Source organism: Belonocnema kinseyi, chromosome 4, assembly GCF_010883055.1.
Source record: "Belonocnema kinseyi isolate 2016_QV_RU_SX_M_011 chromosome 4, B_treatae_v1, whole genome shotgun sequence".
NCBI lineage: Eukaryota > Metazoa > Arthropoda > Insecta > Hymenoptera > Cynipidae > Belonocnema > Belonocnema kinseyi.
In genome coordinates this window covers 85593610-85616200 of record NC_046660.1, presented here as the reverse complement: position 1 = coordinate 85616200, position 22591 = coordinate 85593610, and the positions used below count along the sequence as shown (strand labels likewise).

At 28.1% G+C, this 22591-nt stretch overlaps 1 protein-coding gene across 6 annotated transcripts in view; it reads left to right on the top strand.

Moving 5' to 3' along the window:
• LOC117170716 (putative E3 ubiquitin-protein ligase UNKL) overlaps positions 1-12887 on the top strand; it is a 59640-nt gene extending 46753 nt beyond the window's left edge. For 4 of the 6 annotated variants that reach the window (XM_033357723.1, XM_033357721.1, XM_033357720.1 and 1 more), the window contains 3 exons: positions 204-365; positions 2745-2915; positions 4300-12887. In XM_033357723.1, the coding sequence (XP_033213614.1) occupies positions 204-365; positions 2745-2915; positions 4300-4458 (492 nt within the window). In that variant the 3' untranslated portion in view covers positions 4459-12887. The remainder of the gene's footprint in view (positions 1-203; positions 366-2744; positions 2916-4299) is intronic. The other 2 variants (XM_033357724.1, XM_033357722.1) reach the window with 1 other exon arrangement.
• Positions 12888-22591: the final 9704 nt, after the last annotated feature.

The following is a 22591-nucleotide window of genomic DNA, read 5'->3' as shown; positions in this document are numbered from 1 at the left end:
TAAATTGAACAAATTCCATTTGTTTAAATCTATTAAAATTTTGAAAATCTTTGTGCATTTGTTTGGAGTCTTAATAAAATCGTTGAAGTGTTTACGAAAATTTTTTGAAATCTTGAACTCTGATTTATACCCAAAAGTGGAATTGTCAACCCCTCGCTTAGAAATAAAGTTTGGCAGAGGAATAATCGTTAATTGATGCGTAGTCGCAGGTGCAGAGGTTGAGAGATGAATTAACGTCGAGTCGTCAGCAACTCGCAACGTGGGACGAACGCATAAATCAGGCGAGAGCAGCCTGTGCAGCGTGGCAATTGGAAAGTGAGGAGGCAAAGCGTAAAGCAACTATAGCTGAACAACAAAGGGATGAGGTCAGTTTTATTATTTTATTCTATTTTAGTTTATTTTTGAAGTGATAACTTCTTATGGCATGGTGTGAACTCACAAAAGTGGGTAACGCTTCCTCTCCTCTATCTCTCCCTCGCTTCTCCCACTGACTGACTCTTTCAATCCCCCTCCCTCTATCTCTCCTTCGCTTCTTTCCCCCCCCCCCCCCGCCCCTCCCTCTGGCTCTCTTTCTGTCCGTCCTTCCCTCTCATACTGACACTTAGCCCCTGGCAGTATAAACAATATATAGCGGCATGCGCTCACACACACACACATATATATATATAAAAGGGTATAGCGGCATGCGCTCTTCTTGTAGGTCACATTTTGAACCAACTCCCAAATCTTCTATTTAATTCAAGTAATTAGGTTGGCGACTTGTTCGAAAAACAGAGAATTTACTTCTGATCGTAGCATAATTCAAGTTTTCATTATTTTAATAATTTTGGTTAATTGAGAAAAGTGACATGGAAAGGGAAATTTTCTTAAAGAACTAAAAGTGGGATTTAGAAGAATGGACTTTAAATATTTACTGTACCAAGACAGAAATTTAGAGTAATGTGGAAAATCAATTTTTTAACTAAAAATGTAACTATTTTTTTGAAAATCCGATTTTAAAGGAAAATTCGACTCTTATATTTTTTTGTTGGAAATGTATATTTTTTATTTGAAAATTAAACTATTTCTTTGAAAATTCATGTAATTTAGAAAATTCGTTTTTTTTATAGACAATTAATCTAATTGGTTGAAGATACATCTTTTTGGTAGGTATACGATTCAACTTTTCGAGTTAAAGACTCATAATTTTAGTTGAAAATTTACTTGTTCGATTGAAAGTTAATTTTTGCAACTGAAAATATAATCATATTTAACGTTTTTTTTATCTAGTTTTTTTTATAGAAAATCGACCTTTTTTGTAGAAAATAATTTTTTCTTTAAAAGGTAATCAAATTGTTAAAAAAAAAAATTTTTGTTGTAATTTCATCTTTGAGGCTAGAAATAAGTTTAATTGGTTGAAGAATGAACTCATTGTTGAAAATTATATTTTTTTCATTGAAGATTCATCATTTTAGTTAAAAATATATCTTTTTAGTTGAAAATTGAGCTATTCAATTGAAAACTTGTTTTTTCATTGCATGAAAATGCATTTTTTTTACTAAAAACTTAACTTTTTTATTGAAAATTTGTTCCTTTTTTTGGTTTAAAATAATTTTTTTCTTAAAGTGATAATACTATTTCAGATGAATCTTTCATAATTTTAGTCAAAAATTAATGTTTTTGGTTGAAAATTCAATTTTTGACTGAAAATTCAATTATTCCATTCTTTGTTGAAAAATGACCTTTTTTAGTTGAAAATTTGTTTTTTTTTTTAACTTCGATTTTTATAGCTTAAAACTTATAATTATTTATTTTTTTAAATTTCTCAACTGCAACTGGTTCACAACAGTTTTCCTCATACTCATGAATTTTTTCAAATTTTTTCCATCGCCCCTTGTATAAGAAATAATGCTCTAAACTTGACTGTTCTTAAATGTATCCAAAAACCCTTACTTTTTTTTACATTTTTCAGTCTGCTAAGCACAACAAATTTTTTACATAAACGTCTTCAAGCTCATTAACGTAGAACACTTTTAGCTTTTAAATGACTGTTGTTTTGTTGCGCTAGCATTTTTTTTAACTGAGTTTGTTAAGCTTCAAAGGCAGATGCCTATAGTTTTCAACCATTTGGTTGAAAACTTATCCCCTTTGATTGAAAATTCAACGATTCCGTTAAAATTCATGTATTTTGTTGAAAAATTGTTTTTTTTTAGAACATTAATATTTTTGATTGAAAAGTAATCTTATTGTTTAAAAATTCATCTTTTTGGTTAAAAACTCAAGTATTTCAGTTAAATATTCATAATTTTAGTTGGAAAATCATCTGTTTGGTTTAAAATTCCACTATTCCCATTGAAGATTCATAATTTTATTTGAAAATTCATGTATTTTGCAATTTTTAGCTCTGCTGTGTTAAAGGGTGCTTGGAATGAACTTCACGATTTAAAATAAATGTTTGCTTTTTGCGACAAATATGAATGTTATGGCCCGGAAAATTGAAAAACTTGACTGGGAAATACCGGAAATTTGAAATCGTCCGCCGAATCGCCACACTAGTAATATTTCAACTATTTTTTCTGTTGAAACTGTTGAAAGAAAAGCCACTTCAATTTACATCATATGAAGTTATCACTTCTGCCGGGCGTCCCACGACGACGGCTTATGTATTTTTTTCTGAAGGTTCTCATACTTCACCTTTTTTAAAACATTCAAAGGTGTTCCAGCTCTTCTGGATGAAACAAATATTTTAATGAAAATTTTTTTAGTTTCAAACTGAATTGCAGGCACTGAAGCAGCTAAGAGTTGAGAAGGAAGCGGCTAACGGTGGACCTTACTTGCATACTTTGAAGAGGACTAGTGAACTTAGGTCTCTTCCATTAACAACATTGCAATCGATTCAGTCGCAACTACGTTCGGATCTTGAAGAACTGGAAAAGGTGAAGCAAAATTGTCAATCGGGCTTGAACAGCTGGTCAATCGGGCGATTTTCAAACTATTTTTAACGACGCTTCTTGCAAGAAGGCACGCCATTTAATCCCCTGAGATTCGATCTGTGCCTTCTACGTTCACGTTATTTGTGATAAATGAAATTATAATTCTTCGCTGTTAGTCGCACCGTAAAGTTCAAAATCAGGAAGACAAAAGTGGGTAATTTGAGAGAAAAATATTTATTTATTATTATTTTGCTTTTGAATTTACTTTTGAAAAAAGTGGAAAGATCGAAACTGTTGATGGTCTTTATTTCAAGAAAAACGTTAGACTGGTTTTTCATTTCCGTTGTTCGTTTTTTTATTGTTAGTTTTTTTTTTTTTTTAGTTGAATGAATTATTCCAAACAAAATTATGACGGAGTAGTCATTTCTTTTATTGCTCTATGATTTTGAATATTTTTATTCATAAAGAGATTTCTGAATTATTAAGAACGTAGGAAGGTTACAAACTTCCTAAAGGTCTAATGACATTTTTGCTTTTATATCTTAAAATTAAAAGTTTGTATAGAAAGTCATTGGGTTCAAAATTTGTAGAGTTTTTTTAAGTTGAGATTAAAAATTTCATAATAATGATGAAAAATATCTTTTATCCTTTTTTAATTTACATATTTAAAATTGACTCATTTTAGCCTTGGATTTCGAAACATTCCAATCTAGAAAGCTTTTAAATTTCAATCCTTTTAAAATTCATGACAACATGTTTTTATCTTCTTCCAATTTTTAGCTTGGAGTATTTCATTTGAAAAGGAACTTCAGAATTCCTCTCAAATTTGCATTGTCTTAAGTTTGCATAATATTTTGAAATCTTTATAAATATTTTAATTTTATTTGAAAACTATGACATTCCAAATTTTTTCAATTTCAGAGGTCAGTTTTAATTGTATTTAAAAATTATTAAAATTTCGATTGAAGTTTTAAATTTGCAAATGCTTTTAATTTTGGTTAATTGCATTGTAAGTTTTGAAGCAAACCTCAATTTAATAATTTCAAATGGGATTCGTAGCTCACTTGAAATGAAAGCAAAAAAAAATTGCATATTATTTTTCAGGCTGAAATCTGAAATAACCACTCAAGGCTATTCCAATTTCAAAGGAAGGATTAGAATATATTATTTTCTAATATTAAAATATTATCCAAGTCAGGACAGTTTTTGCGAACTTTTCACTTTTTTCAACTAGTATTCTGGGAGTCTCTATTAAAAGTAAACCTAGAAAATCAAAGAAATCTAAAAGGGAGATTCCCGGCAAATTGTGAGACGCAGTTGTACTTTTCGTTCTCTGCAATAATTTGCGTAAAGAAAACAGTGGGTAGCTCAGATGTTGCCATTTCAGGTGCTGTACAGGGAAAAGGCAAATAGGTGCATGGTATGCGAGGAACAAAGTCGCACGATAACCCTCTCGGCGTGCAACCATCGTGTAGTTTGTTCAACGTGCGCTCCGAATCAACACGATTGCCCGTACTGCCAGACTCCGGTGGTCTCCACAAGTTAGGTAGGAAAACTTCTTCGCGATCCTTTCAGTTTATCTCTTAGCGCCAATCAACAAGGGACAAGTATTGTCCTGACAAATGTCGACGTCTTAATTACTAAAACCGAATCTTAACACACCTGCGAGAGAAACGAAACCCAGCAAAACAAAAAAAAATAGCTGACTCCTCAAGGTGGATGTGATACAATTCTTTTTTTTTTCTTTTTTTTTTTTCTTTTTTTTTACTGCCTACATTTTGTATTTATTGTTACATTCACCCGTACCGGTATCACTTTATCTGGTCATTCCGAAAGCTTTTTTTACTTTAAAGTGTTTAATTTAACATATAAAAACGCAACACTTTTAAAACAGTTTCCTAACTGATGAACTGTATAAGCGTCACCAAACTGAAGATTGCGCTCATAGTTCTGTATTTAAAGCTATGTAAGTAGGATTTTTCAATTTACCTCTAGGGGTATCTAGTTCTTAAATGAGTATTAACTGTACATCTAATTTGTAATTTGAAAGACGAGGTTGCTGATCGTTATTGGATTTCTTGATATCCAGATAATTGGAGAAACCTTGAGAAATAGTCACCTCTTGAAAACAATTGTAATAGGAAGAGTTTTTCTAATAATTTTTAAGAGAGCCAAATCAGTCTTGAGAAAACCTAACTAGCTTTAGATGCACCGAGAGAAAAAATATAGCCGTAACTTGAATTTTATATGACATGCTTCTATTTTCATAACGGCAAGTAGGTTTAACTTAGACTGTAAATAGGAAATACTTATTGTACGTATATATGTATTGAATATATAAAATATAATAAATATTCTGTGGTTTTCTGTAGGTGAAATAATACTTTCATATGTTAAATGTAACAAGAAGCAAATCTAGCTATTATGAAAAAAGTACATGTTGAATTACTGTGTGAAGATTAGCGACGCAGAATGAATCGCGTAAGTGGCTAGAATTAATTCGAGTGATACAACTCGTTTGTGTTGTAGCGTTTATTCTATAATCGTATGCCAATAGGGGAAGTTAGGATTTTTCAATTTATTAATCAAAATATGTATTTAATGATCGCAAATCCTCAGCTTGGTGGCGCCCCGGTACGTCTTCTCAAATCCATCAAACGTAATTCGTAATTGATGATTGATAACTGATGATTCATTAATGTGGAATTAGTAATCAGTAGGGCACTAGAAATTCTCTCATTTAAAAAATACTACTATTGTTAAATTCTATGACAAAGAAGGACTATAGCATTCGTAATTAAAAAAAGTATATAAATAGATATATATATATATATATATATATATTATATTATATTCATTAAGCTACAAATTACTAGGTTAGATAGGATGACGCTATAAAATTTTTTTCGTAGGTATTACAATGTTACGATAATTGGTTTTTAAAAGACTTATCGCCGACATTTTCAGTCCCATTCAAATATTCCACATTTACTAAAGAATATTTCACTATTAGTAGCTGCGGTACAACGAAACTTGCATAACTCTGGCTCAAATTATCAAGAAAGCATTTTAAAAAATTAGGAATGAGTGTAAAAAATTCAAAATATTATTTTGAAACTCTTAAGATAACATTTTATGTTTCAAAATTTTGGGGTTTTTCATATATGCGGATAGGGAAAAAAATTCAAAAGAAAATTTTTTCCATTTAAAGATTTCTATTAGAAACTTCTAATTCCATTTTCTACATTTTACTATAACATTTTTGAAAAAGTATATTTTTGGAAATATACAAAAAAGTGTTTTAAAAAATGATAAGCACAATCTTTCTTTAAAAAGGTAGCAAATTTAAAAATATAGTAGACCGAATCCATTTCGAATCATGCAGACCGGAGATTTGCATGTTCAGGATTATTGGTATTGTGACATTTTCCCTGAAAAGTATAGGAATTAGTATTAAAAAATTCATTAATTTTACATTAGCAATTTTTTCGGCCGGAAAAAATGATTCTTTTTTCCAAAGCCTTGCCCTTTTTGCAATTTCTCAATCTATGAAAATAACGAAGAACAAAACTGGTAAAGCTATTTCGATTTTTTAAAAATTTTAAACACGAAGTTTTCGCGAAGCGGCTTTTTTCGGATTTTCAGGAATGATATGAAATATATAGTTAAATTAACATAAATTTTGAATCTGGGGGAAAATTGAAATAGCTTTACCATTTTTTATTTGTTTATTTTTTCATCGGTTTCTCATTGGTTCTGCAAACAGGGCAAAATTTACAGCAAAAAATAAAAACTAATTTTTTTACCGGAAAGCAACAAAAAAAAATACCAAATAGGAAATTGATGAATTTATGGTAAGTAGACTATATTATTACCAATTATTCATAAACATTTCAGGAGAAAAAATATGAGGTTTAAAAAAAATTCTTATTTTCAAAAAACCGAAAAAAAAAATTTACAAAAATGACACAGTTTTTAAGGTAAAATGATACAAATAATGATTTTTGAAATAAAAGAAAAATTAATTGACTCGCTTGATTTGAATTGGATTCGGTCAGTACTCGTTTTTTTTTTTTTTTTGTTGAAAAAAATTATCGGCGCCTCATCGTAGGAATGTTTTAGATCACAAAAAATATAGACACGTGTACCCCTGCTACTATAATAAATTTAATATAAATATAATAAATTCTTATAAATAAAAAAAAACAAGGGGCTGAAATCGTAGTCGATTTAAAAATTGCAATAATACCCTTCTATCACTTTTAAAGTTCGACAAGTTTTTAAATGGAATTCTTGCCTCGAAAATACTAACCAATTGGTAAATAAAAGAAGGATCGAAGTGGGTATTATGACAGACTTCAGTTAACCAATCGTATGTTTGCGCAATCCAATTGTTACTTTTCTCAGTCTTAATTAGTATTTTCCCTCTACCTTCATAATTTTGTATCAAAAAATGAGGCCAAAAAGAAATGTTTTTATTAGGTCAGTTTTTATTACAAATAAATATTAAAATATTAATAAGCGTTAATGGAAAAAGTATGAACTTATTAACCCATGATGTGCACGGTTTAGTAAAACGATATATGCAGATATAAAAAAATATCTAATATGTCGCATTTCGTTTTTTCAGAAGGTGTCTTAAAGATTCGCGAGAGTAGATAAAGAAAAATTGTTGTAATTGTAAATTATATATTTTATAGCGATTCATACTATGAATACGAAATTTCACTTTCGTAATAAATAAATTTAATATCCAATAATCGTACATACCATGGGTTAATTTTTAAAATACTATCTAGGATTTAATCAATTTAGCGCTACGATAATGCATTTTTCAATTCTCGTTCACGCATTTTTTACGAGTTTTTGTGTTAATTAAAGAGCAGATTTTCAGAAGAATTTGAAAGATTAATACTCGACGTAGTTTTTGTAGCCAATGCTCGTGAAAAATGATATGCACGATTAATGTGAGCTCGCCGTGATCGTCAGTTCACTCGAAAAATTATATTAATTTAGTTTTAACGACTTAGCTTTATCGATTCAATATTATCGATTTAATTAGTAATTTATCTCTTTCAATTTATTAACTTTTTCTTGATTGTACAAACAACAAATTTCCAGATATCTGGTTGTTTCGTATTCAACAAAAAAGATAGTACCAATATTATAGCATTTTATAGTATTATTCATTTTTTATTCCTAGGGAATTTGTCGTTGAAATGATGCAAATGTCAAATCACAATCAAAATCCATGTTAATCGATAAACTGCATGTTTTTAACACTGCAGTCCGAAATTTATTTTAGGATTTAATTATATTTTTGTAGAAATATGTGGGCATTTGAAATATCAATCGAAATGTCGTCGAAAAAATGAAAATTTATCTATTTTTTTAAATAATTAAGTTTCCTTTTATATCGAGATTAAAATGAGACCTGTCAAAACTTTCGATCACGCCAAGCAAAAGAAAGAATATATAGATAATATTCCTGAATAATATAATGATATATAAATACTATAAACAATTACATCATATTACGCTATTTTACCTGTAACGATAATATACTGCGATCATATTAATTATTATTATTATGAAATTAAATTATAGCGAAAACGACAAATTTAGCTACAAATAGATTAATAGAAGAGTAGCAATGTGAATAATTAGCTATTATTACTTACCGAAGAAAACTTACACAGTTGAATATTTATAAAAAAGAAACTGCCCTATTTGTTGGTTTCTTTGCTTTCACGAATATTTATTTCTTAATATTTTTAACTCTATTTTTAGTAATGTTTTTATCAAAATTAAAATAAATAAATAAATTTACAAACTGATCTCGCTGAAGAGCTTAGAATGAATTTTTTCGTTAATCAAAGAAGGCCAACAACCGGGCAGAAAAAATTGAACAGATTAGCTATATTTTTGAAAAATTACAAAACAATACAAAAGCGACGTTTACTAACCTCTTTGTACAAATGATTCTTCTACGAGTTTACCTCTTTGTTGATTCGATTCAATCAAAAATTTCGTCTCGCGAGACGTGTTTTTAGATGAATTTAATATAGAAAATCGGTGAAATTGAAGAATTGTCTGGACATTCGAGAAAGAAAAACCTACACATAATCACTAGGCTACTGTACAATAATAAATTTACGTAAAATAGTGGTATCCGACGTCTTGAAACAAACAAAAATAAAAACAAATTTCGATTCATTTATATAACAATTACAGTTAGTCGACAATGATCTATTATTAATTCAGATCGTCTTTAAAAAGTAGCTTTTTATATTCGACTAATGAATTTGTTATGCGATTACGGCTTTCAGTTTGACACTTTCTGCTAATCGAGTGCTTTTTGAAAATCCATGGTGACGGGTGCTTTTTAATGTTATCTTTCCCATTTTTGATGTCAATTCAAGGGACCAAGTTTTGTTTACTCTTTTGTTTCCTCTTTTGTTTCTTTAGTTTTGGGTTAAAATGTCTTTACCAAAATTAAAAAGATTTCCGGGCAATATTTTCTTGTGGATTCGAAGAAATTTAGAAAGCGTCGATTAGCATGGCAAATAATGGCATTTTGGTCACCAGGTTTAAGAAAGTAATGTAGTTATCAATCGCAAATGATGGAAGTGATGTTACATATTCGATTTCTATTGGACATTCTGCATCTTTATAAAACCGAATCGCCTCTTCTGTATTAAAGATCCAAGAAATTTGCAAATTGGTGTTTTGACTTTTGATGAAAATTTGCCGGGATCAATATAAATGCAGAATCCAATAGAAATGCGCCTGTTAAAGCGTTCGACTATTTTTGCAATAACGAGACAAAACCGTCTTCCGGAACAATAATACGATGTTTGCGTAGCCTAAAAAAAAACACAAGTGTAGGTGAAATCGAAAGAGGAATAAAAGACAAATGTTTATAAATATTATCCATAAGCTTGATCTAGGTGTCACTCTTTACAAGGATGAGAAAAACGTGTCGTTTGACTTATGTTAGGGAAAAGAGAAAAAATATATTCGTAATATCTAGCTTGCGGTGTTAAAAAAAAGCAATGTGCTATGTATTTTAACAGATATTCCAGAAACCTTGATCTACGATTTTATAGTCAATTCCATCCCAGGAAAGGAACTCATATTTGTTTCTAAATCGGAATCAAGAATTTGGATTTTAAGGGCATGTCAAAGTTACTGAATTTTTTTTTTAACTTACGTCCGCATACAATGAAATCTCCAGTTGAAAATTTGAGAAGTTATTTAAAAGGCACTAAGAAACGATAAATGGTTCTAAATTTTTAGAATGAAGGCAAAGGTTCTAATAATCGTGACGCCAATTTCCTTTTTTTATCTTTCTTTTATCTAACTAGAATTAAAATTCCATTTGATACTATAAAATGCCAAAAATAATCGGATTTTATGATTAAATATTACATTAAACATATTTTTAACAATAAATTTAAGTTATAACTGAATTTCACGATTATTGGGACCGTTGTTTGGGATCTTTTGTTTCATTTCCCAAATTTTCAACTTAATTTTCTATTGACGTAAGTTGTTAAAAAAACAATTTCTCAATTTTGAAATTCTACAAAGTAAAACTTTAGGATCAACATAAGACACAGTTTTTGTTTCCCCTTTCTTGGAGTTACAATTGAAAATTAAATTTGGAATCAAGGTCTGAATCTAGACAGGGTGGCTATGAAGATTCGCCAAAAAATCTCGAATCTGAAAATGCGAAAGTCCTTTTTTAATCGCGATATGGATGTTGAAGGACTTGAAAAATAAATAAAAATAAACTTCACTCGAATTCTGAAGGCTCGTCGCTACTCTGTAAATCGAAACAATAATACTACTGAATTATCGTAGCTATAATACAATATTAAATATAATAGACGATGTAACAAATGATTAGAAATTTAAAATGGTCTGTCGTTCTGATTGTGGTTACTTCTATGTGTGCATTTTATATGTATACCTAAAGGATTCTCGACTCATATCACCGACTGTTTGATATAATTGGAATTTTGTACGTTTTTAAAAATCTCTCTTAGTATACAAAGTAACCGCTTGAGCGTTGTAATTATTTTTTTGTACAATCTACGTCGAACTATAGCTCAATTTAAAAAAAAAAGCACTGCGAGACTCTCAATCATATGTAAGTTATAAATAAATAATTAAAATATATATAATAAATATATATATATATATGTAATTAAATAAATTAGAAATATAAATATAATATTTACGATATTATACGACTTTTATGATACCTCAGCTACAGATTTTGAATGGTCTGAAAATAAGGCAAGACTGCTTAATCGTGCGATTTCAAGGACAAGTGGGAATCGCAGTGCTTTTTTCCGAGGCTTCTTTCGAATTGTGAAATTGTCGAAAATCTCTTTTTGTTACTTGCATAACGAAAACGAATCAAGAGGCGACAAATTTCATATTTCACTCAAAATTTTCACTGCGGAATACGGATGTCTCTACCATCGAATTTAATTTACGCTTGTCTAGCAAAAAAAATGTGGTTTTGTTTAGCTTCATTCGTGTGGGACCTCACTATTATTTATTAATTTTAAGGATTATAACGAGAGTTGCAATTTAGATTACTCTGAGGAAATGCGGGACTATTCAGTTCCAAATTGAGGGCTCGGATTCTATAACCACCTTTACATTTTTTACATTGAACATGGTTGTCTCTGGGCAGTTTTCCATCAAGTTTCAAATTATAATTTCAAAAGTGCAAATTCTTTTAGAAAATTTAATTTTGCATCTATTCCGTAACAAAAAAGTTGTATGATTGTATTTTATGATTTGTTGTAAATAATTCTTTTCCTAGAAAGCATATTTATATCTTTCGGAACAACATAAAAAATATTTCCTGAAAAATTAATTTAAAAATTCAAAGAATCGGCTGAATTACAGCGAGTTGAAGTCAAAAATGGTGAAAAAATGTTATTTTCTTTAAAAAAAACGTGTTTTTCGGTTTAGTTCGGAAACAGAAAAAGCTACAACTTTTTTTTCTCATGAAAAAAAAAGATGTAGAGAGGCCAACTACGTTCAGTAGTACAAATTAATAAGTGATTCCGGAATCCGAGGCCTCAATTGTGGTTTGTCCGTTTTGTGATTTCATCGATATTTTCACAATAATGCATTTAATTATTTTTTTCTACGTTCTGCGAGGCTGTACACGATTGTCTTAGAAAAATAATTTGAAAAACTCGATTTGATTTTTATTTTAAAGAAATAGAGAACAAATTTCTATGAAACTATTGGCCTAATAAACCATTAAATTGAAAATTTCACTATAAAGACAAACTTGAAACTCAAATTTGAAGCTATCGAAAAGTACAAAGTTCTTAAGAATTATTTCGCTTAAGAAGTGTTTTTCATTTCAGTTTAACTATAGAAGTTTTAGAACTCGTGCTTTAGAATTGAGGATAAATTAAATCAATTAAAAGCAGTCAATTTTATTTCTAGTAATTTCTTCTCTATAAAATTTAACTTAAAAGGCTTCTATTTTAAGAGAAGAGATTTTAATAGAGTAAATTAGAAATCCTGAAATTTTTCTTTAGATTTAAAAACTTTTTAAATATTATTTGGCATCGATATCAATAATAAAGCTGCAAGATCGCGAAAGCGAGTTTCTTGTTTGAGTATAAAAGTCTGATGCTGCGTACAAAAAGAAAGGTATTGTTATAAGTGCAAAGCTGACACAAAAGATATTGGATACGTGTACAAACAATCGAAATGGTTTAATTACATTCAGCACAAAAAATAATTGCGATTCAATGTATGATTAGTAATGATCCAATTTGAATCGCGAATTTTACTGTATAGAAAGTAAATGAAGAAAACAGACATGTTCTGACACATAAAAAAAGATTTCATTTTCAAATGCAACAAGTTTTTTCTGCTAAAAATTCTACATGAGTGTAGCAAATTGTAATAAATGTCAGTACAAATTGAGTAGCAAAAAAAGAAAAAGAAATGGTGAACGTACTTTGTTCAAATGAAAATAAAAAATATTAATGAATATTTTTGGCAAAACAGAATTAATGAAAGAAATTAATACCAAGATAGTTTCGTAGCTATATTGTAACCGTTAAATAAATTTTGTTCTAATATTTTTTTTTTACGACTGAAAGTTTATACATTATAGGAATGATGATTGATATCTCACGACGTACATAATTCGTAGAACGAATTTTCATTACTGCTTCTTATGCTATAATTGTAATAGGTAGTGTATTATAATAAAAATAGATATTGTAAGTCAATAAATTGAAATTACTGAAAATAAATATCTTTTTTCATTCATTACCACTTTTCTTATTCTTACACATATCTTTTTAAAAGGTTTAACATAATATTGCAGACTTTGAAATTCTATTGGTTTTACTTTTAAAATGGGATTTGGAAAAATAAAGTAATTTTGCCTTCTTACTAAGAAGGCAAAATTACATTATTTTTCCAAATTTACCAAATTTAAATTTAAAAAAAAATCCTTACTATCATTACAAGAAGATTCCCGTAAAAAATTTCAAATGATTTTAAACGCCATTTTTTCAATTTTTCAAGAATACAAAATATTCGAGAAAACTCGAGTTAGTTTAAGAGATAGTTAGAAGTTTTGGAAATATACAATAATAATAAATTTTAGATTTCAAAAAATTTAAAGCAAGTTGTAAATTTTTTAAAGTTTCGAACAAAAAAAATAGGAGCTTTTTATGGACTAAGTGTCTACAACGAAAATATTTGTACCACGCTCACCGCAATTCGGTGCACCTAGCCGCACTTTTTCAGCTCCCCTGAATTATGATATCAAGTTTACAATACGTAATCCGAAAATCTTTTAACTAATTAATAGCGTTTGAAATCGACTATTTTGGATAAAAAAAAAACTTTTTTTGTAGATAAATGCGGGGTGGCCACCAACCCGGGTGAACCGGGAGAGAAATATACCTAGAGATTTCCCGTATTTTTTAATTTGCGAATTTTGTAATTCTTGAAGGTCCCCAACTAAAAATTATGTAATTTTTGAAGTGTTTAGAATAATTTTAAATAGTTACTTGATACTACATATGATACTTTTAATAATATATTTTTAGATTGATTTTTGGATGTTGGGAATTTCAAATTTCAATATATTTTTGTTTCAAATTTAAAATTTTAGGACCATTTTGCTACTAAATATTTCAAAATTTTATATTGAAGGACTTTATAGTCAACTTTTAATTTAATAATTTTTTATGTAAATATAAAGCAATTTTTGATTGAAAAGAATGAAACTGTAAATTTTCAAAAAATGAAATCATAACATAACAACAATGTTTTGCATTCTTTATCTTAATTTTTTATTTTATATTTAAGATTTTAAAATTCTCCGATTCTTAGTTAAAAATTTAAGCAAATAAGTAATTTTAAATTGAAAAATATTTTATATTTGAAAATTTCTAGAATGAATGATAATTTTAAGGAAGATTTGAAATAAAACAATTAAAAATTGAGTTTCAAATAAAAAACATTGAAAGTTAATCTATCTGAAATTGATTTATCAGTAAAAGGACACTTTCGGTAATTGTAAGTGGTTACAATGTTAGATTTCCGAATTTTTATTAACAACATTACATTTAAAATTTTTTCCTTTTTAAGGTTTTAACTTTCAATTGAAATTGAATTGGTTAAATTTTAGAAAGTATTATTAGCAATTTGAAAATTATTAATTTTGAAGCGATTTTAATTTACTTACAATTATTGAAATTTTAAAGTGTTTGAGTATAAAGAAGTTTTAATAACACAATTTTTGGTGACTAAAATTTTATTCAATTTTAAATGAAGTTCTCATTCGTTTAAGTTTAAAAGTTTGGGAGTATACATTTTTTTATTTTAACGTTTCTTATTTAAAATTACTACATATTTCAAAAGGTTTTTATTTTAAATAATTTAATTCATTGTTCATTTTAGAAAACGTCTTCTAATCAGTTTTAATGTTAACTTGTAATTTTATTATATCATGACAATTTAAAATTCTAGAATATCAGAAGCTTGGCATTTGAAAGATTCAATTTAGTTTTCAGTATTAAATTGTCAAATTTTAATCGCTTTAAATTCAAATTATTCAAATTTCAAAGTCTTCAATCTTTAATTATTTATTTTAAAGGCTTTTAATTATCAAGAATACAATTTTAATTACTCTTAATTTTAAACTATCAGACTTCCAAAATTTGAATCTTAATTATACATTTTTTAACGTTTTTACATTGTTATATTTTTAAGTTTTTAATCTAAGATCATTCTAATTTCGTGATTCTCCAAATCAAATAACAATTCTTTAATTTTTAGCGCTTCGACTTAGAAATTATACAATTCAACTCGCTTTTTCTATTTAAATTTTCCAAAATCGTTTGTATATTTTTCTAAATTTCAAGAGCTTGCAATTCAAAATTATTCGTTATTAACTATTATTTCAAAAATATATAAAACCTTATATTAAAAAATTGATTTGATAATGGATTTTTTAATTTGCCTATTCTCATGTTAGTATTTAAATTCAGTGACAGGAACGCGCGATTTGCGCATGTGCATTTGCTGCTAGTGTACAATAAAACGCTTATCCGTAACAATTTCATTATCCTTCGTATTATATGATTTAAAAATCAAAGAATTCCTTGCAAAAAGCTTCGCTGACATTTATCGACTTCCGCAATTTATAATATATGTGAAAAAACGGTGGGTTTTGCAAAGAAAGTTAATTTTTTTATAGACCAAAAGAAATCACGAATATTCACCGGGAGACAAAAATTTAAACAAAAATGGCTACCCTGAATTATAATGATTTTTAAAAAAGAACTGTATATTAAGGATTAACGAGTGAATAATAATTGATTTTAAAAGATTATGTGAAATCTGTTTAAAATTTAAGAATTTTAAGGCTGAAAATTAAACTGTTTCAAATGGAAAATCTAAGTAGTAAAAAAAAGTAAAAACGCCTGATTGAAACTTTATAAACTATTTTTAATTTAAAATTACCTATCAATAATATGTTCATAATTAAAGGCATTTATTAAATTTAAAATATTGTGTTAGTCTAAAATTTTAAGATTTTTATTTTGTAATTAAGAAAAAGAACAATTACTTAATATTTAGAAGTATTCGCCTGTTCGTATAAAATTTCGCATAGATTTTTGCAGATATTGAACAAAAAAATTTCTAAACTTTTTGAGAATTGTGAAAGGCTTCAAAAGTATAAAAAACATTTTCTCAAGATTCCTAGAAAAGTTGAATATGACTTTTTTATTTTAAAACATTAATATTAAGAGGATATTAAAAAAGATTTCCAAAATTGTCGAAAATGAATCTAGAAAAGTTTAAAGAAATATTTACATTTTGTAGGATTTAAAAAACATGTAGGAAATATTCGAAGATTTTAAAGGATTTTTAAGCTATTTAAAATAAAAATAATTTAACGTTAAATTTAAGAAATGTTCAGATCATAACAAAAATTTATTCGTTCAATTTTTAATATTTCTGGGCTAGAATGGTTTAAAATGATTTTGGAGCTGTCTTTATTACTTCAAATGAAGAAATTTTCAGTTTTTGAATTCGAAATTTTTAATTTCATTGACCGCGAAAAATGGTTGAAAACCAGGAAAATCCTGGGAAATGACCGGGAATTATTTTCTGTGATTAAAACGGCCACCCTGATTTTAACAAATTTTAGAAAAACTGTACTGTTTTAAAAACTATTTCGAAGTTGTACAAGTTTCGGAATGATTGGAAAAAATTCAATCTTGGGAAGATTTCAACCATTTTTAAACAAAATGTATTTTTTTTTAATTTTAAGAGGCTTCTTAAGAAGTTTAAAAGTTTTCAAGATAATAAAAAAAAGTATTAAGATTCCTGTAAAAATTTAAGTGGTTTTTATTCTAATACATTAAAATCAAGAGAGTATTTAAAAGAATTTTCAAAATTGTGAAGAAAAATATATGGAAGATTTTAAGGCATTTTTAGGAAGTTTGGAAGAGAAAAATATATTAAAACTTTAAAAGGTTTCCGCAAATTTATAAAATATGATTAAATTTCTTTTAAACTTCTGCAAGTCGTAACTAGCAAAAACATTTCCCACTCGAATTTTGCCTAGAATTTTGTAAAGTCATGTAAATAAAAAAATTAAACGTTTCGACAGATTTGAAATAAGCAAAAATCTTTTTAAATTTTTCAAGAATCTTAAAAAACTTATATTTCTATAACCTTAAAAGCAAGTAAATATATAAACTTGAAAAACTATAGTTATACAAATGTTTGATTTTGTAGAAAAATTATTTTTCCGCTCAATTAAAGTAAACGTCCCATTAATCGCGATACCAATTTTCTTACTTTTAATGTGATTCGAATGAATTGAAATTTAATTTAATAATATAGAATGCTAAAAATAAATACATTCTGTCATTAAATGATACATTTAACATCTTTTTAACAATATATTCAAACAATAGACAAGTTTCACGTTGATAATTCGTATTTTTTTTTAGAAAATTAATCTACTTTGTTTAAAGTTAATCTCTAGCTGAAGATTAATATGTCTCGGTTGAAATATCAACTTTTTACTTTAAAATGCGTCTTTATGGATTCAATTGCTTTTTATTGAAAATAACATATTTTTCGATAGAAATATCAAATATTACATTTTTCGTTGAGAATCTATATTCTTTGGTTGAAAATTTAACTACTTGGTCAAAAGTTGAATTCCTTTGCTTGGAATATCAACTATTAAATTCTTCCTTAACCCTTACAGGTTGAACTGCATTAAAAAAATTAATGCTTTTAAAGATTCAACATTTTTGTGAGAAATTCATATATTTGGTTGAAAATTCAACTATTTTGTTGAGAATTAACTTTTTTGTTGAAAATTTCATATTTAATGATTAAATTGTTATATAGAAAATGCATCTATATTGGAACGCATTTCACCTTTATTGGTTCAAAATGAAATTGGTTAAAAATTTATATTTTTCTGGTTGATGAGTCAACTATTTATTATTTAAGACTTAAAATCTTTTTCTAAATTAAATATGAATTATGTCTAACATTTTTCGTATTAAAAATTATTTCGCCGTCAAATCGAAAACTACCTGCGCGCGATTGACGATTTAAAAAAATCGATTATTATCTCCAAATAAAATAATTTATTCGAAACGAACAAAAACACATTTGAGCTAGTTTGCTGTTTATATAGAAATTAGGAGGGAAATTAATCGTTCGATAGCGCTGATATCACTGAAAATGGCAGTGAAAGTGGCGGCAGCACTATCGTAGAGAAAAATATCATTTTAAATATAATCATAAATGGAATTCAAAATTTATTTAACCGCATCGTAATTATAATTAAACAATAAAGAGTATTTCGTATTTATTCAAAAAAGAAAGTAAATTAGTAAACTATAAAATGGCTGAAAAGTTTGTTTTTCTATTTGATGACAACTGATGGTCCTTTTTCTTTGTACTGCGCATGCGTGATTCATCCGCTAATTCTCTATGAAATCAGAATGATGAAATGCTCTAAAATCGATCGTTTAAAGATTTTTTCATCAATGAAAAATTCAAAAATATAATTATTTCCCGTAAAAAATTTTCAAAGCATAATCATTATATTTAATCGATTACGAAATAGTTAATTGTAACATTTTTGGAGGGAATTCGTTACCCGACACACCCCGAGGGTCCTAGAGCGCATGCGCGTGCCGTGAGTTGTATCCCGTCGTACGTTCGTGTTTTGTGCCGCTGCACAAAAATCAGTTTTGCATCAGACGCCGTGAGCAGTAGCAGAATTTTGTGACCACGAATAGTCTCTGAACTAATCTCTAATCAGGTAAGAAAATTCTTTCATTTAAACTTCCAGGGTGCAGATTTATAAAATTTGTAAAACGGTGGTGTATTTCATATTTTTTTTTAAGTTTCGGAGAAACGAGAAAAACAAAATTTTCATGTAGCGTCTTCGGGAAGTCGCACAGTGCCTAGTCTAAATGTAACGGCATCCGCCATTTTGATTATTGTTCTCGGTACTTGGAGGGAAATCGTTCATTATACGTTCAGTATTTTCATATTGATGATTCTTTTTGCGACCCAAAAGAATTTTCATTTCGTTTTTCTGCAGTGTTGTATATTTGCAATTTGTTTGAAAAGTTGGTATTTTTGTTTGTAAGTGGATTTTACGTTCCCGCTCAGGTATAAAAGTGCGGGAGTTCGTGCTTACCGCGTCTCTTCGGTGTTGAAAGTTCTCAGGATAATAGTATTTTATTATATCTTTGTTCTTTCAGACTTTTTCTTCGTCTTTTATTTAGATATTTTCGAAATTTACCGCACTGGGATATTTCTATCGGCTGTGATTTAATTGCATTGATAATAACTTGATTTTATATATATTAGAGATTATTTTCACTGACATGTTAAATGCCCTTGAAACTGAGCATTTGCGGACGAAGACTAAACAGCTTGGAGGCAAAACTAATAAACGAGAAAATATTTCTATAAAACTCTGTTTACTTTTCAGAATTGAAGGATTTCGATTTTCTGTTTGTTGTTCCTCCAAAGTCACTTGAAAAACTTACATTCTATAGGTTCCCAGTTTTTATTTTATATAATATTCATGAAATCTAATTTGTTTGGATAATTTCGAAGTGTTTGTATTTACTTCTTTCCGATTTTTTCTTTGAAAGCATTATCGAATATTTTCCTGGAATTCAAACTGAAACGTTTGGGTGGAAACTGTTTTAAGAGTCGGTTTCCTGCAAGGGATTGTTCGGGATTCGGCCATGAGAATCCTCGTGGCAAACAAAAGCCATCTTTCAGTTTACGAACGTACGCCTCTTTGAAGCAGAGTCCCAGCGACGACGGAAAAAACTCCCAAAAAAAAAAAAAAAGCTCCCAAACGTCGGAATATTAACATTAACGCTTCATAATTTTTCCATTTTTTCTCCTAAATTTTGTATCTAGTTTGGAATGAAGAAATGTCGTGCAACGGAAGTTTGGACTTTATATTAAGGAAAATAAAGTTTAGGTTTTTGATTTCCTGTCAGAGTTTTCATCGCGCAATTCTAAAACATTTACCTTTAAAAGTTTTTCACTCTGAATCGATATTTTCAATTAGAAGAATTCTAATATTTTGTCTAGTGCAACTAACCGTTTTAAGCGGCGTTCATTGCACTTCCTGTCACTTTAAGCGCCAAAACTTTATAACTGGTTCTTTGGTCTTGATCTTTATTAATGTTAATACATATTATCCACGTTATTTTCAAATTGGTGTTTATTTAACAATGCAATTCATTTAATTGTTTTTATTTTACGAAAGTTATTTTTTGGTAGTTTAAATAATTAAAACTTGTACCCGTTATTTTATATATTTAAAATTGTGAATAATTGTGTGCGTTTTTAATTTCTTGTCTGCTAATGTATAATGTTAAATTATACATTTTTTGTTATTTTTAACTTACAAATTATGAAACTTATTAGTTGAAAACTACGATGTTAATTCCGTTTTAGAATTAGCTAGGGCTTTGCAACGGATTTTTCTAGAGTTGGCCACTCTGTTTTTGGATGTACACCAGACTTCAAAAGTTTAATATATTTTTCTAAAGATTTAAAAGGATTTTCGAACATTTCATAAATACTTCAATGACTTTTAGACGATTTAAAATTTTATAATCAAATTAGTGCATTTGACAAAGATTTAAAATAAATTAATGATTTTAAATTAATAGTCAGATTGTTTTAAGAATGTACATGAAGAGAGCTTCCTTAAATAATAATAAAAATCCAATCGGATAATCCTAAAAGAAAATCACTAGCAGCTTCTATTTAGAATAAGTGTAATGTTTCCAAACTCATTAATAGAATGGTCACATTTTTAATTTATTATGGTTCTTTGTATGAAGACAGGGTGTTGGAACCAGGCCCTAATCTCAACATTGAGCTGTCTTATTTGAAGTAGTCCGGCTACCGGGAAATCTAGTCAAGGCTATGTCCATTATTTTTTCTGAAGTTTGGAATTAAATACAAAATTTATTCAAGGATATCAATTACTGAATTAGTCAACAAATTTTTTGACACAACTTTAAACAATGATAATTCAAATTTTAACCTGGAAAGGGCCCCTACAAAGGCATTGTGTGCAAGAGGAAACATTTCTCCGCAAAAAAGCAAAACTAATTTTAATGATTTTAGGTTCCCCCGGCTTTTTTCTACAGTAATAAATATTTTGTCTGAAAGATTTGGGAAATGATAGCGGACATGCCAACGGAAGTCCCCACACTTTTTTTTTTTTTTTTTTCAAAATGTTGATATTGCTATCAAAGTGTGTGTGTATTTTGAGATTGTGTGTTCTAATCAGGGGGGTGCTTCCACTGTACTGCCCAATACAAAAAATGTGTCACGAGATTTGTAGTAAATGAAACTTATTTACTTACGTATTATTTTGTTTAATATAGGAAAAAGCAGCAAAATTGACATAATTCAAATTTTTAAAAATTACATAGATATTGAGAAAGAGCTATTTTTTTTTATATATTGCCGCTTTACAATATAATGCTACTATATAATGTAATTATTATATCTATATATGACAAACAAGGAATATGGTAAATTCTGAAATATTTTTTTCTGTTACAATGAAATGACCAACTCTTAAATGTGGGTTTTTTCACTCAATTAGACTTTGTAACGAAGTTAAAATATTTTAACATTTGTATGTTTCCAAATTTACAAAAATTACCTTACTTAAGGAAAATTCGTTTAATATGATTTCTTCAAATTAATTTTTCGAAATAAAAAGTTATTTTAATTTTTCCTAGGAACCTGAAAAATATCTTTCATTTCGTGAAACTTTACAAAATTTAGAAGAAAAAACTTTACAGTTTTATTTATTTTTGAATCGTTTCAAAACTTTTGAATATCTCAAACTTACTCAATTTTTTTCCAAAATTATGTAATGTGACAAAATTGCAAAATTTTGCTTAAAAATCTTTCAAAGCCTTTTTAAAAATTTCAAAATCTCCCATGAATTTCAAGAATTTTTTTCACATCCTGACATAATTCAGTTTACCTAAAAAAATGGGTAAAACTTGAAAAATTAAAAATAATGGTCTCAATTATTCTTTTAAAATAAAACCGAAACCATTTCTCCTCAGATCTTTTATAATTATTAGAAGCTTCTCTTTTGTTCGGGGTCTTCGGGAACGATATGTAATGGAAATGATTCGATAAAAAAAAAGAAAAACACAATTAGAAAAATCAACTGTGTCATTTTCACAATAATTATATGAATAAACTGTTTTCTTGATACATTTTAAAGAGTTTTTTAACGGCTCTACATGACAAAAGACTAATAACAGTCCAAACAACTAGAACAAAGTTACTACTAGCGTCGCCGCAATGCCGTTTTCAACACATGGGCCATTTTCAGTATTTATGGAGTAAAATAAAGCCATTAAATTTTGAAGTTCCGACGTCCTCAGTAGAGTTTTGTCTAAATTCGATCATTATATTCTTGATTTTTTTTTCAATTCAAAGTAAGTTCCCAGTTAAAACCGACATTTCTAATAATTTTATATTTCAATGATAAAACTGTATCTAAATGGTAATAAATATTTTTGTTTTCAGTATAAATCATGGCTCGTACA